At 44.4% G+C, this 14,430-nt stretch overlaps 1 protein-coding gene across 1 annotated transcript in view; it reads left to right on the top strand.

Annotated features, from left to right (window-relative positions):
- SND1 (staphylococcal nuclease and tudor domain containing 1) overlaps positions 1 to 14,430 on the top strand; it is a 409,440-nt gene that overhangs the window by 21,448 nt on the left and 373,562 nt on the right. The window contains exon 2 of the mRNA XM_062203815.1: positions 8,483 to 8,632. Within this exon, the coding sequence (XP_062059799.1) occupies positions 8,483 to 8,632 (150 nt within the window). The remainder of the gene's footprint in view (positions 1 to 8,482; positions 8,633 to 14,430) is intronic.

The following is a 14,430-nucleotide window of genomic DNA, read 5'->3' as shown; positions in this document are numbered from 1 at the left end:
GTCCAGACAGTTTGATATGGGCTTTGGTGAAGGCCCGGGTGGTGGGTGGTGGAGTATGCAGAGGAGGGATCACCTCCAGGAAGCAAAGAGCAGCTGGAAAGAACTTGACTTTTTCTTTTTTTAAAGATTATTTTTCACTTGAAAGGCAGGGTGGGAGCAGGCAAGAGAGAAGGTCTGTCTGCTGCTTTGCTCCCCTAAATGCTCACAGAAGCCAGAGCTGGGCCAGGCTGAAGCCAGGTACTTGGGCCAGCACCTGCATCGTTCTGTGGTGCACACCAGCAGGAAGTTGGAATGGAAGTAGAGGCAAAACTTTATCCCGGGCACTCTGATGTGGGACGCAGTGTCCAAAGCTGTATTTTGACCACTGAGCCAAGTGCCTGTCCCGTGGTGATGGTGTTGTCTTATGCAAGTCATCAGGATTTTGGCATAGGGTTCTTATATTGTGTATTGAATATTTGTGACTCATTGACAGTGCACTGGAAAAAAAATCTGTGTTCTGTTCCTGATGCCCTCATCTTACTGTGCCGTGGCTTCCTCATCTGTAAGATGATGATAAAGGAGCCCGCCATGCTTCCTCAGAACGTTGTTGTGAAGATAAAGAGAGTAAGTGTTGTTAACATTTATACTAGATTTCAGTCGCTGTTAGTCATTTCATGGAATAACCCAAACAACCCAGAGAACATGTGGTGGGAATACCTCATTTATATATCTCACAGTGGTTTTATTGATTTGTTTTATTTGTTTATTTGAAAGGTAGAGTGAGAGTGAGAGTGAGAGAGAGAGAGAGAGAGAGAGATCCGTCTGCTGGCATACTTCCCAAATGGCCATAACAGCTGGGGCTGGGCCAGGCCAAAACCAGGAGCCAGGAATTCCATCCGGGTCTCCTGCCACAACCAGTGCTCACATTGGATGCTGGCGTCACAGGCATGGGCTTAACCTTCTGCTCCACAGTGCAGGCCCCAACAATGGTTTTGAGTTTGTGTTAAGAGCTCATGGTTGTTCTACTTGGCTACAACGATCCTAGGGCTGTGAGGTTCAGGAGAGTATAAATTTAAGAGTTGATACTTGTTAATCTCTTGAGGACAGAGATTCTACTTAGGCACTTAAATCCTCTTTGCAGGGTAGAAATCATAGCTGATAAGTCAGGGGAACTTGATTACTGGTTATCTAGCTAATTCTTAGTAAAGTCATAGGAGGATTTCCATGGTTTTGTTTTTCAGTTTTATTTCCCTGGAAAATGTCCATTTACTGTACATACACTTGGGATCTTCAACTGACACTTAACATTTTTTTATAATACCAACATTGGCTGTTATTTATTGTATCTTTGGGCTGGGCTCCATGTTGATGTGCTCTCTTGTTTAGGTTTCATAACGGTTCTTAGGTATTTTCTTGTGTCTGTTTCATAAATGATGACGCCGAGGGCACTAGCAGTCAGGCCTTTGATGACATTGACTTGACTCCGAACGTAATTCTTCCACCTATCATCTCTCTTATCAAAATGAGCAGTTTGTGTAGCTGAAGTGGTGCAGAATTTTTCTGTGCACTTGCTATTTAGACCACCTTCAGATGAGTTTTCATTCCATTCACTCGTCAGAATGCTCTATATAAAGGTCTGGCAAATTTATTCTGTCAAAGGCCCGATAATAAATATATTAGGTCTTGCAAGCCATATGGCCACTGTCATAACTACTCAACTCTTCCATTCTAGTGCGAAAGCAGCCTTAGACAATATGTAAATGAACGAGCTTGGTGTGTTTCAATAAAATGTTATTTGTGGAAAATGAAATTTGAATTTCATACTTTTTCATTTTATATAATATTTTGATTTTTTCCCAGTTATTTAAAGATATAAAAACAACTTTAATTCATGAACTCCATGAAAGCAGGTTGTCAAATGGATTTGGCCAGTGGACGGTAGTTGTCAATCCTGCTTTTTATCATCCTGAAATTTTCTTCCTTTTTATCTCTTTTTTCGGTGGTCTTTTGTAATATCTGTCTCAGCCTCTGTTTGCTTTGAATTCTGTGATTTTTTTTTTTTTTTTTTTAATAAATGTTGATTTGATTTGGAGAGGTCAGCTCAGGGAAGCTTTAGTTTTACTTGTTTCATGATATGGTCTCTGATAGCTGCTCTACTGGCACATATAAGTGGAGGTTTTTCTTTTTCTTTCTTTCTTTTTTTTTTTTAGAGCCATGGAGAGTTCCCATCTCCTGGTTCACTCTCAAAATGCCTGCAATGGACAGTGGTTAGTGCTGGACAAGGACTGAAGCAAGGAGCTGCGAACTTAATCCAGGTTTCCCCAGGTCAGTGGCAGGGAATCAAGTACTTGAGCCATCGCCAGTGCCTCCCAGGATCTGCACTGGCGGGAGCTGGTGTCCGGACCCAGAGAAGGGAAGTAATTGAACCAGCACTCCGATGTGCAACACTGGTGTCCTAACCACTGGGCTAATAAATGCCAGTTTCTAAGTGGAGATTTTAATTGGCAGAGTGGTTTAAACAAGGGATTACTGCAAATCATTTTAATAGAGAAATGGGCTCTCAGATGCTTGTTTCTGCATGTAGCATAGTGGAATAGTAAGGTTGGGAGATTTCAATTCAAGTCCTTGATCTGTCATCAGCACCTTATTATTTGAAGCAAAAGATACTTTTTGCTGTCTTGCTGTCAGATTTTTCAGCTGTAAAATAGAAAGGCCTAGATTAGATCCTCTTGTTATCTGACCTTTCTTTTTAGATGATCATTTTGGTCCCCCAAAGATTTAAACTTCCTTATTTATAAACTAAGGCTGGATCTGTGGCCCAGGTGGCTGGGGAGTAGCAGTCTGCTGGTGTATCCAGAGCCAGTGAAACAGCAATGCCATGAGGTCCTGCGTTTCCAGTTCAGTGGGTTTGAATGTTGCACCCGCTAATTTGAGTTTGCATCCTGCTCTTGCCAGGAAAGAAAAAAAGCTGGCCCTGTTGGCTAGTGTTCTGGGAAAGACCTGCCCAGACCACACAGCTTACGTTCTTTTGGGATTGCTTGCTTTGTCTAAATGACTTTTTAATTTTCAAGAGATGATGCTTCCTGTGGAAGCAACAGCCCTGGGTGCCAGAAAGCTGCGAATTTTCCCAGTTTAGTGTCACTTTACTTGTTCTTGATTAGTTAATGTGCTTTTCATGCACTTTATTCTTGTGTTTTTGCTGCATAAACTTGTGCGTGATAGGCCCAAGCCTTGCCTCCCCTCTGTAGAGCAGCCTTTGCTCTGTCCCTTGATGCCTTTTGCGCACTCGCAGCCTTTAGGGGTGGCACCTGACAGCTTCCACGTGGCACTGTGGACCTTTCAGCAGGGTCACTGTCGTGGGTCTCCCTCCCGTGTGCCACACAGAACACTTGCCCTCTGCAGAGCTTTCCGTCTGCTTCCTGAGTGACTTGCAGGTTTCCCGTGCAGCCCTTTCTGTGGCGAGCTCGTGAGTCATTACGCCTGGCCTTCGGCCCTCAGTCAGCTGCTGTCCTCCTCCCTTCTTTCAAAATCATGGTTAGTGTTGTTCAGCTAAGCATCTAATCTTGGAAAAATACGAAAATTCCTACAGTGTAGTATTTCCTCTTTTTTTTTTTTTTTTGTATTTTCATACTGTGCCTTTAGAAAATTGCTTTTTTTAATTTAAAATTTACAGAACTTAAAATTCACGCCCTTAAAGTATAACATTTGCACAAAACCTTTTCATTACCCCCAAAGAATTCCAGTGGCAGTCACTCCCCATTCTCTCTCCCCCAGCCCCTGAGAACCACTAATCTACTTCCTGGTTCAATGGATTTGCCTGTTGTGGACATTTCGTATAAATGGAATCATTCTGTATGGAGCCTTTTTGGTCTAGCTTCTTTTTATTTATTTCTTTTCTTTTCTTTCTTTATTTTTTAAGGATTTTTTTTATTTATTTGAAAGGCATAGAGAGATGTCTTCCATCCGTTGGTTCACTCCCCAAGTGGCTACAACGGCTGGAGCTGGGCTGATCCGAAGCCAGGAGCCAGGAGCCTCCTCCAGGTCTCCATGCCGGCGCAGGAGTCCAGCGACTTGGGCTGTCTTCAATTGCTTTCCCAGGCGTAAACAGAGAGTTAGATCGGAGAAGGAGCAGCCAGGACACGAATCCATATGGGATATTGATGCCACAGGCTGAGGCTTAGCCTACTATACCACAATGCTGGCCCCAAACGTAATGTTTTTAAAATTAATCAATGCTAGAGAATGAACTAGTACTTTATTTTTTTATTTCTGAATAATATTCCTGTTGTATGGGTGTAGCACATTTTACCTTTTCACCAGTGATGCCAGCATCCCATGAGCACTGGCTCAGGTCCCAGCTGCTCTGCTTCCGATCTGGCTCCCTGCTAATGCACCTGGGAATTCAATGGGAGACAGCCCAAGTGCTTACGCCCCTACACTCACATGAAAGACTGGGACAGAGTTCCAGGCTCCTGGCTTCAGCATGGATGAACCAGAATTGTTCTGCAATTCTGCCTTTCCAATAAATACATAAAATCTTCAAAGAAGACGAAGAAACCCAAGGATAAGTAACTTCCAGGGGAAAAATACTGAAGATATCTAAGTAAAACATGAAAAAGACCAAGAGTCTATATAATCAGATAGCTTATATCTCCCATGGCACCAAAAGGAGCCATTTCCCACCTCTAAAAGATGTGACATCTGAGGACATTTGGCACAGCAAGCAACTGGGGAATGAAGCATTGGATGGAAGAGATCTTACTCACACGCACTCTCTCTCTGCCTTTCAATAAAATGAAAATAAGTGAAAACTTAATAGGATTTGCCATTTAACTTGAATTTGATTAGTAATAACTATTCATGGATTTATTCACTCATTTATTAATTCAGTGATTAAAAAACAATAAAATTTCTCTTAGGGAATTTACATTCCACTGAAGAAAAACTAAGTAATATATCATTTTTCAGAATTTTAACTTCAAAAACAGTAAATGTTAAGATTGATAATTGTTCCAGACAATTGCTCTGCTGAAGCAATATGGATGTATGTTACAAATTTTCAGAGATGCAGTAATCATCCTTACCTACTAATGTTTTGAGCACAGAAAGCAAGTTGTGTTTGCGGCATTATCCAATTATATGAATATAATGACATATTCTGGAAAAGTGATCTTAGGGCTACCTGATCCAGCAGGAGATTTGTGAGACCAGCTGTCACATTGAGTCTGTCTGACTGACTTTATGGATTAGACATTTCTCAGCTCTGCCAATAAAGGCTGCAGAGAGATGTGGTGTGATTCAAAGGACCTGGCTGCAGGGCACAAGTCACACAGTCACAAAGGCAGAAGCAAGGTAGCTGAGAAGGAAAATAGAGACTCAGACTGTTCATCTCAATCATAGGTTTCCAGGAGACTTACCTACAGTGAAACACTATATAGGCAGCCACTGAAATATTGCCCAGCAACAGGAGCACCACATTTAATCTTCACTAGATTCTGGGAAATGATTTGGTGTGTTTAACTCTTTTAACCCCCAGACCACTAGCAAAAGACAGAAAACATCGTGGCGGGGCAGGTTAAGCCACCACCCACAACACCAGCATCCCATATGAGCTCTATTTTCAAACCAGTTCCTTGCTAATGTGCCTGGGAAGGCAGTGGAGGACGGCCCAAATGCCTGGGTCTCTACCACCCCGTGGAAGCCCTGGATGGAGTTCCAGGCTCCTAGCTCTGGCCTGGCCTAGCCCTGCCTGTTGCAGCTGTTTGTGAGTAAACCAGCAGAGGGAAGATCTCTCCCTCTCTCATTCTGTCTCTCCCTCTCTGTGTGTGCATGCGCGTGTGTGTGTAGCTCTGCCTTCCCAACAAATACAAATAAATCTTTCTTAAAAAGAAAACTTCTTATATAAAAACAGAACTACCCAATACATAGGGCAATACAAGTGACAGTAGAGAAATTTGTAAGTATATCAAAAAAGCCTAACCCAAGAACAAAAATCTCATGACCTAAGAATGAGTGGCATCTTATTAGGTCCATGGGGAATTTCCCTAACAGGCACATCTACTTAGATAGAGCCACTATATCATAACAGCAGTATCTGTTAATATGAAGAACAGTATAAAAAAATCAAGGCAGACCCTTAATAAATATCACAAAATGGGCTGGCACCGTGGCTCACTAGGCTAATCCTCCACCTGTGGTGCTGGCACACCAGGTTCTAGTCCCAGTCAGGGCGCCGGATTCTGTCCCGGTTGCCCCTCTTCCAGGCCAGTTCTCTGCTGTGTCCCAGGAGTGCAGTGGAGGATGGGCCCTGCATCCCATGGGAGACCAGGAGAAGCACCTGGCTCCTGCCTTCAGATCAGCTTGGTGTGCCTGCTGCAACAGCCGCAGCGGCCACTGGGGGGTGAACCAACGGAAAAGGAAGACCTTTCTCTCTGTCTCTCTCTCTCACTGTCCACTCTGCCTGTCAAAAAAAAAAAAAAAATCACAAAATGAAGCCCAAAATAAATCCACACATGTGTGGTCTACTAAATTTCAAAGACTGCTAAGGGGTAGGCAATGTTGCACAGAGGGTGAAGCAGCCACTTGCGATCCCTGCATCCTAATTTCAACTTCTAATCCAACTGCCTGCTAATACACCTACGGAGGCAGCAGATAAAGGCTTAAGTACCTGGGCCCCTGCCACCCATGTGGGAGAACCGGATGGAGTTGCTGGCTTCAACCTCCCCCAGCCCTGGCTTTTGTGGGCATTTGAAGGTTGAACCAGTATCTTCTCTGTGTCTCTCCCTCTATGTCACTCTGCCTTTCAAATAAATAAATAATTTTTTAAAAAAAGACTGCCAAAACAATTCATGAGGGGACAGAGTTATCCTTTTGACAAAAATTTATCAGAACAAGAAGATAACCACCTGCAACAAAATTAAGTGGACCTCTACTTCACACTGTAAATAAGACTACTCAGAAGGAATCGGAGACTGTAATGTTAATGTTTATCCAGGAGCCTGGAACTCTGTCCCCGTCTCTCATGTGAGTGTAGGGGCCTGAGCACTTGGGCTGTCTTCCATGGAATTCCCAAGCCGGATCAGAAGCAGAGCAGCTGGGACCTGAGCCAGTGCTCATGGGATGCTGGCATCACTGTACCACAATGCTGGCTCCCTTGATTTTATTCTTGTAAGATTTTTAATTTATCTATCTTTATTTGAAAGGCAGAGAGAGAGAGAGAGACGTATTCGAAGAGAGAACTTCCATCTACTGACTTATTCCCCAAATACCCACGTGGTGGGCCAGAACAAGGTTAGGAGCCAGAAACTATTTGAGTCTCCTATGTGAGTGGCAGGGACCCAAGTACTTGGGATTTCATCCAGTGCTTCCTGGGGTGTGCGTTAGCAGGAAGCTGGATCAGAAGCAGAGTAGCCAGGTCTCCAGCCAGGTACTCTGACACGGGCTGCAGATATCCTGAACACCAGCTTAACCATTACACCAAACACCCACCCCTTGTGATATATATTTATTTCTGTTTCACAATTTAAAGCGTTAATTAAGTTAAATAGGGTAAGGGACAAATGTCATCTACAAACATGTGTACAGGAATTGCTTTGCTTCATAACCTTCCTCTCCTCCTTTGGAAGAATTGTTCCTTTCCAGAGACCACCATGGTGTTGCCTAGGTAGTATTCTGTATTGACTGAACCCTCCGATTTCTGTCTACTAACCTTTCAGTAGCCATGTAGCATTTTTGAAGCATGTAACAGAGTCTTTCAGATGTAGTGAAACTACTGCTTGAGCCTCCTTGTGCCTTCACTGACCAAAGACAATTTGAATAGCTTAGGCTATTTTGTCTGTGCATCCCTTCTTCCCTTCTCTCATTTCAACCCCTTCTCACTTGCAGGTATGTTAAAGTTGAATGTCAGCGAACTTAAGAACTCTGTTCACAGTTGCCAGTGGGTTCCATGCTGGCCCCTTTGATTCGAAAGATGAAAGCTTGGCAGCCTTAGGGTGCCTATTAGATTCTGTTACAGTCATAGAACATGACCTTTCTGGATTAAGTTCTTCTGTATTTCTCTCTTGGCCTTGGGCATGCTCAGTTCTACCTGGATGGTAGGTAGGGACTAATTCCTTTTGCTTCCCCTCTTCTTAAGCCTTCCGTTGTTTGCGTCCATCCTGAGTTGGGAAGTGTGGAGGGACTGTTACCTTGTTAACTGACAGAAGCAACACAGCCTTCATGTCTTGGGTGCCTTTCCACCCCAGGCTATTCATGTCAGTGTTTTTCTTTTGTTTAATTCCTGCTTGTATTGCTGAGTCCATTTCAGAATCTGGCCCAAGGCTTTATGCAGGTAAATGTTATAAAATTAAGAACAGTCCTGTTCATTTAGCCATTCAGTGAGCCACTGAGTGTATCTGAGGGACCAAGGACTATTTTGGTATGTTGGGGAGATAGATGTGAACAACCTTCGTTTTGCCGATCTTACCTGGTGACCACTCATTTTAACCTTTTCTCTCCTCCTTAGGTTCTCTCCGGGTGTGCCATCATTGTCCGAGGGCAGCCACGTGGTGGGCCTCCTCCTGAGAGGCAGATCAACCTCAGCAATATTCGTGCTGGAAACCTTGCCCGGCGGGCAGCTGCCACGCAACCTGATGGAAAAGATACCCCTGATGAGGTAGGCACTTTTTGGGGCCTCCCCGAGCCTATGGGCCAAGGTCACAGGCCAGTCTGTTCCTTGCCTGATTGATGCAATTGTGATGCAATCTTCCTTTTCTGTTTTGTTTTGTTTATTTTTCAGTGTTATGGGACTGATGACTCTAGATCAGCTACAGTGGCTTGGATCTGCTTATGTATTAATTCCTCTGTGGCAGGACATACAGTCTCATACCCTTTGCCTTAGGCTTAGGTCTGTGGGTTGTTTCACTGCCCTTTCACTTGGAATAGAGATTGGTAGTTTCCTAAGTAGTTCCAGCCTTCTGAAGTTGCTGTTGATCATGGCAGAGCCCCTTTATTAATTTACTTTTTAATTCTTCAGAACTCATAAGATGGAAATGAAGAATCTTGTTCTGTCCCCAGATAGTCTCTAATGCCTGTGTGACAGACACATTCATTTTCATAAATGGGTATCGTACTATAAATACCAAGCCTGCACTTTATTGCAGAGTCTTCATCTGGGATCTGTGACCCCTAAAAGCTTCTGTGGACCCTATGAAATAGCAAAATTTTGTGTAAATAGGATTCTTTTCAGAAAGCGGTTTTTATCGGTTTCTCAGGTGAGTTGTTAAGAACCGTTGTTTTGCTGACTTGAGGTGCTGTGTTCGAGCAGCATCTCTTCCTTGCCTCACTTGCGTTTCTTCCTTGTGTGGTCTGTCTCTGACTCCTGCAGCTCCTGTCTGGGCAGCTGCTCTGAGGCCTGGTTTGGTACAGCTTCAGTCTTGTTGACGCCTATGGCTTCTACACTTTGAAGTACTGGTGCCAGGCTCTCCTATAGTCATGTTTTGGCTATCAGCAGTGAAGTTTCTGGATTCTGGGTGTTTGTCTTCTGCTCAGAGTGGAAGACGTCAGACACGTTGGCACCGTAGCTTTCGTCTGCTGTTCCCTGCCGTGGAAGTGGAGGAGAAGCAGCGCGAGCTCATGGATAATATTTTATATAAGAAAGCGTTTGATTTTTAACATCACTGATAAAAGACATTTTATTTGAATTAAGAAGCCATCCAGACCTGGTGTGTGGCACAACAGTTGAGCAGCGATGCTTCCTCTGTAGGAGTGCCGGATCCAAGGCCTGGCTACCCCTCTTGTGCAGCATCTCCAAAGGCTGCAGGTGATGGCTCAAGTACTTGAGTTCCTGCCACCTGTGTGGGAGACCCGGATGGAGTTTCTGGCTCCTGCTTCAGTCTGCCCAGCCGTTGTTGTTAATGCCACTTGGCGGAGTGAACCAGTAGATGGGGATCCTTCTCTTTGTCTGTCTTTGTCTCTCTTGCTCTCGCTCTCACTCTCACTCTCACTTTTAAATAAACAGATAAATCTTTAAAAAATAGTGAAGCAACATTAGATAATAGAGAAAAATTTACCCATGATTTTTCCAATAGCCATCAGTTAGATTCTTGGAAAATGATGAACTAGATTAAAATAATTTCTTTTTCATTGATTCTGCATCAGTGACCCCAAGCATTGGAAATAAGATAGTGGTGTATTCCTCAGAGTTTGATGAGGATTAAGCAAGGTAATTCGAAGTGCTTAGTGCAGGCATATAAAGTACTTAATAAATGGGAGTTTTGGAAATCACTGCTGTAGTTTATTAATTTGTTACTACAAATCCTCCTAGTGGTGTTAGACCCCATATTACATTTCTGTCAGCATATTTAAAATTAAGGGTGCTAACTAAAGAGCCAAATCAACAAGCTAAAGGTTTTTTTTTTTTTTTTTTTCTCAGTTTTGTGTTTATGCATAACAGCTTGGCTGCTTCTAAGAGGCAAAGAGTGTCGATCTTTCTTGGAGGTGATTAAGTTCATTTTCCCTGAAGGAAGAAGCAGTGTAACCTCCAAGAAAGACGGGTTGGGTATTTATTTCCTGTTTGTGGATGAGAATCTAGGGCAGAGAAATGCAACGCCAGTTGGAACCTGTTCTAAGCATGGCCTGTAAGAGGACAATAGAATCTTACCAGAACTGTCCCAGCTGGAAGGGCACCATGTGGTCTTTTACCCAGCATTACAGTGTAGACCCATAGATTTTTATGTCTCCCAGGGTGCCTCGGTCCCTGTGTCTCCTGGTGACTCTTGACATCCCCGAGAGATGACGTGTTTGGCTGCAGCTTTCACCTTTCTGTAGCCCACAACCATTTCTCCTTTCATGTGTAATCCAGTCGCCCCGCACTCTGCTGGGATCTGCTTTTCCTCCTATTGTGCCGTCGGAGCTGCTGTAGTGCAAGCTCCTGGTGAAGCCAACTCGCGATGCAAACCAAAACCCAGACTTGCTCGCTCTTGTTCTGGCCCCCACTCCTGGGCCAACATTATCAAAACCTCAGGATTCTGCCTCCAGATCTCTCTTATCCCCCCTTGACATTTCATTAGCACTGCCATTGTTCTTTGTTCGACTCTGATGGTGTGCTTGCAATGTTAAGTAACCGGCTCTTTGCTGTCATTCTCCTTCCCCAGTGCACTTTCCGTATCCTCCCAGATCTCTCTGAAACAGAATTGCATTTATTCCCTCGCTCAGTGTTTTCCAGACACTCCAGTGAATGCTCATTACTGCTGCGACCGATTCTAAACTCCTCCGCCTGGCCCATCAGCCCTTGGATACAGGATCCCTCTGGGATGTGAGCCCCGGCCGTGCTGCGGTGCCCTGGCCTCCCCCTGCTCTTGTCGTGTGGTGTCCCCTCCCTCAGAGTTCCTTCCGCGCTTGTGTGGCCTGGGAGTTCCTGTCTCCTGAGAAGCTACACCTAACGTCTCCCTTCAGCGCCCTCCTGTCTTCCTGTTGTCATAGCCGTCACAACATTTCATTCTCTGTAGATGCGTCTTTCTCTTCTAGACTATATGCTCTTCAGAGGGAAGAACCTTTTTCTCATTGCTATGTCCCTGTGCCTAGTCAGTGCCTGGCACAAAGCAGGTAGATAGTGAATAACTTGAAAGTCAGGAATGAGCAGAAGGGCCCAAGCAGCTCCTTTTTGGAGGGCCGGTGGACCCTGTGCTGTGCCATTAGCCTTCCTCTCTGGCTTCCCATTGTCTTGGAGCATGTTGGCAGGTTGTTTGTCACGTTCACCAAGAATCAAGGACATTACTGTTCATTTGTTTCCCTTTGTATCACTGTCCCAAATAGCATTCACTTCGTTATTCTTTGCTTTCTCGCATGATATCTTCCTTCAAAAGAAACTCAGCTTTTTCCTAAGTCCTGTGGCAATGAAAGCAGCTCTACCGTATGTCCCCAGCCGTCACTTCTCTGTTGCAGGCTAATCCCTACGGTTGCCTAGCTACTCCAGGCTCCTGGATACTGCATTGATGGGCACTGTGGGAATTATATATTTATTTTCCACTGATTTATTGAACTCTTGCTGCGTATAGCTCTGTGTGTAGGTTTCAACAGAAATAACAGAAATGAATGTCACAGTACAGCATTCACTGGAGCTTTTGAGGATTGTGGTGGTGGAGAGAGATGGTAGAGCAGGATTTTTGGTTGCTTATTTAGGTAGTACAACAGGATGATTGGATGAGAAAGAGGGGCAAGAAGTATTGAGTAAAAGTACAAAAGGAATTAGCTTTCAGGTTTTACATGTATACTGGAGTTCAATTTTGTCCTAGTAGTTTTAGGATTCTCCGACCAAAGAGAAGATTGTAATGAAAAAGTTCTCTTTCATTGGGTAGACAAAACAACCTTGCCTGGGTCTGGAGTGGGAGGGAGCTTCCAGGTTGCTAGCTCATGAGCTTTCTAAAGGGCAGAGAGAATTTTGAATCTCACCTACCTAAAGGCCACTTGCTTCTTAGTTGGAGCTCTGGGGACTCATTTGAATAGACCATAGTTATTCTTCCAATTAGGCCATTCTGTTCCTTGTTTGACTGCTTCGAACAAATTTCTCTTTGTGCTTTGCTCTCATGTTCTTGTGGGTTCTGTTGGCTTTGATAGCCTTCTGCTTGTCTGTCTGGTGTATACAACTGGAAGCATTGGCCTCACTTCCACAAGGACTCTCTCCCAGAGTGCTCTCATGCCTTGTGGTGAGTGATGAGGCCAGACTTTTTCCTGCATAGCCTGTGACTCTCCAGTCCATTTACTAGGTTTGCCAGCACTGAACGGAACACGGCTTGAGAAGGGCAGTTCAGGAAAGGAAGATAACAGAAGCTAGATTACTCATTCTCATGGGACTAGGTATATGTCCCTTTCAGGACCTCCAGAGTGGCTCTTGGTGTGCGCTGACTGGCCAGCTGTAAAATCTTAGGTACTTGGAGGAGGGTGTTCCTTCAGCAGGTTTACAAAGCGTTTGGAGGACTGCCAACCTGATTGGTAGATCAGAGGGTTTTTGCTAAAGAGGCTAGATGTCTCCTTGTGTTCTGACCCTCAGTAAGTGAGAGTTCAACAAAGTCTGGGTGTCCTTGAGGATCACTTGTCTTGTCAGAACTTTCCAAGTATTTAGAGAACAGTGTCTTAACTGAATTTAAGCTCTGAGCATGATCAAGACTAAATCTTTTTTTTTTTTTTTAATATTTATTTATTTATTTGAAAGGTAGAGTTACAAAGAGGCAGAGGCAGAGAAAGAGAGGGAGAGAGGTCTTCCATCTGTTGGTTCACTCCCCAGATGGCTACAATGACTGAGGCTACGCTGATCTGAAGCCAGGAGCTTCTTCCAAGTCTCCCACACAGGTGCAGGGGCCCAAGGACTTGGACCATCTTCTACTGCTGTCCCAGGCCATAGCAGAGAGCTGGATCAGAAATGGAGCAGCTGGAACTCAAACCAGCGCCCATTTGGGATGCAAGTACTGCAGGCAGCAACTTTATTCACTACGCCACAGTGCCAGCCTCAAGACTAAACCTTAAACATCACTATGGTTTTGTATGTTTTTGGAATACGTGGGTCACTAAAGTAATAAAAATGTGGGAGGCTATGTTAATTGGTTCAGCACGGCTCCTCTCATGTTGCTGATAATTGAGTTTTTTTTTTTTTTTCCCCAAAAGGCAGACAGATCAATTGTCCGTCTGCTGTCTCACTACTTAAATGCTTGCAACAACCTGGGCTAGGGAAGGCCAAAACCATGAGCCAGAAACTCCATCAGGGCTCCCATGTGAGTCAAGAACTCAAGGACATGGACCCAGCCTCCACTGCCTTCCCAGGTGCTTTAGCTGGGCGCTGGATTGCAAGTGGAGTAGCTGGGACTCCAAGCAGCACCCTGGTATGGGACACCTGTATTGGAAGCTGTGGCTCAGTCCACTGTGCCACAGCGTCCTCTCTGATAATTGAGATCATTTATCATCAGATTCTTTAGTGATTGATATCTTTTTATTTTTAAAAAGTGGACCAGAAGTAAGAATAAGGTATAACAATAAGGTGAATAATTAACTCCTTTGTGTTGATGCTTTGGGGAGAGAGTTATCAAGTGAGCATGGGTGTGTTTTGGGTCTTTGGGAGCCTTTACTTACTTATCAGTTCTTCCTGCACACATGATTGGTGTTACAGGACACAGTTGTTAGGAATACCAGCCTAGGGACCACAGTTGTGACATAGCCAGTAAAGCCACTGCTTGCGATTCCTACAATGCTGGCATCCCATATGGGCACCAGTTCGAGTCCCGGCTGCTCTGCTTCTGATCCAGCTCTTTGCCAATGTGCTTGGGAAAGCAACAGAAGATGGCCCAGTTGCTTGGATCCTTGAACCAACGTGGGAGACCTAGAAGAAGCTCTTGGCTCCTGTCTTTGGATCAGCCCAGCTGTGCTTGTTGCTGTCTTTTGACGGGGGGTACCAGTGGATGGAAGACCTCTCTGTCTCTCTCC

The sequence above is a fragment of the Lepus europaeus genome, chromosome 1 (genome assembly GCF_033115175.1).
Source record: "Lepus europaeus isolate LE1 chromosome 1, mLepTim1.pri, whole genome shotgun sequence".
Lineage (NCBI taxonomy): Eukaryota > Metazoa > Chordata > Mammalia > Lagomorpha > Leporidae > Lepus > Lepus europaeus.
This window is presented reverse-complemented; position numbering and strand designations above follow the sequence as displayed.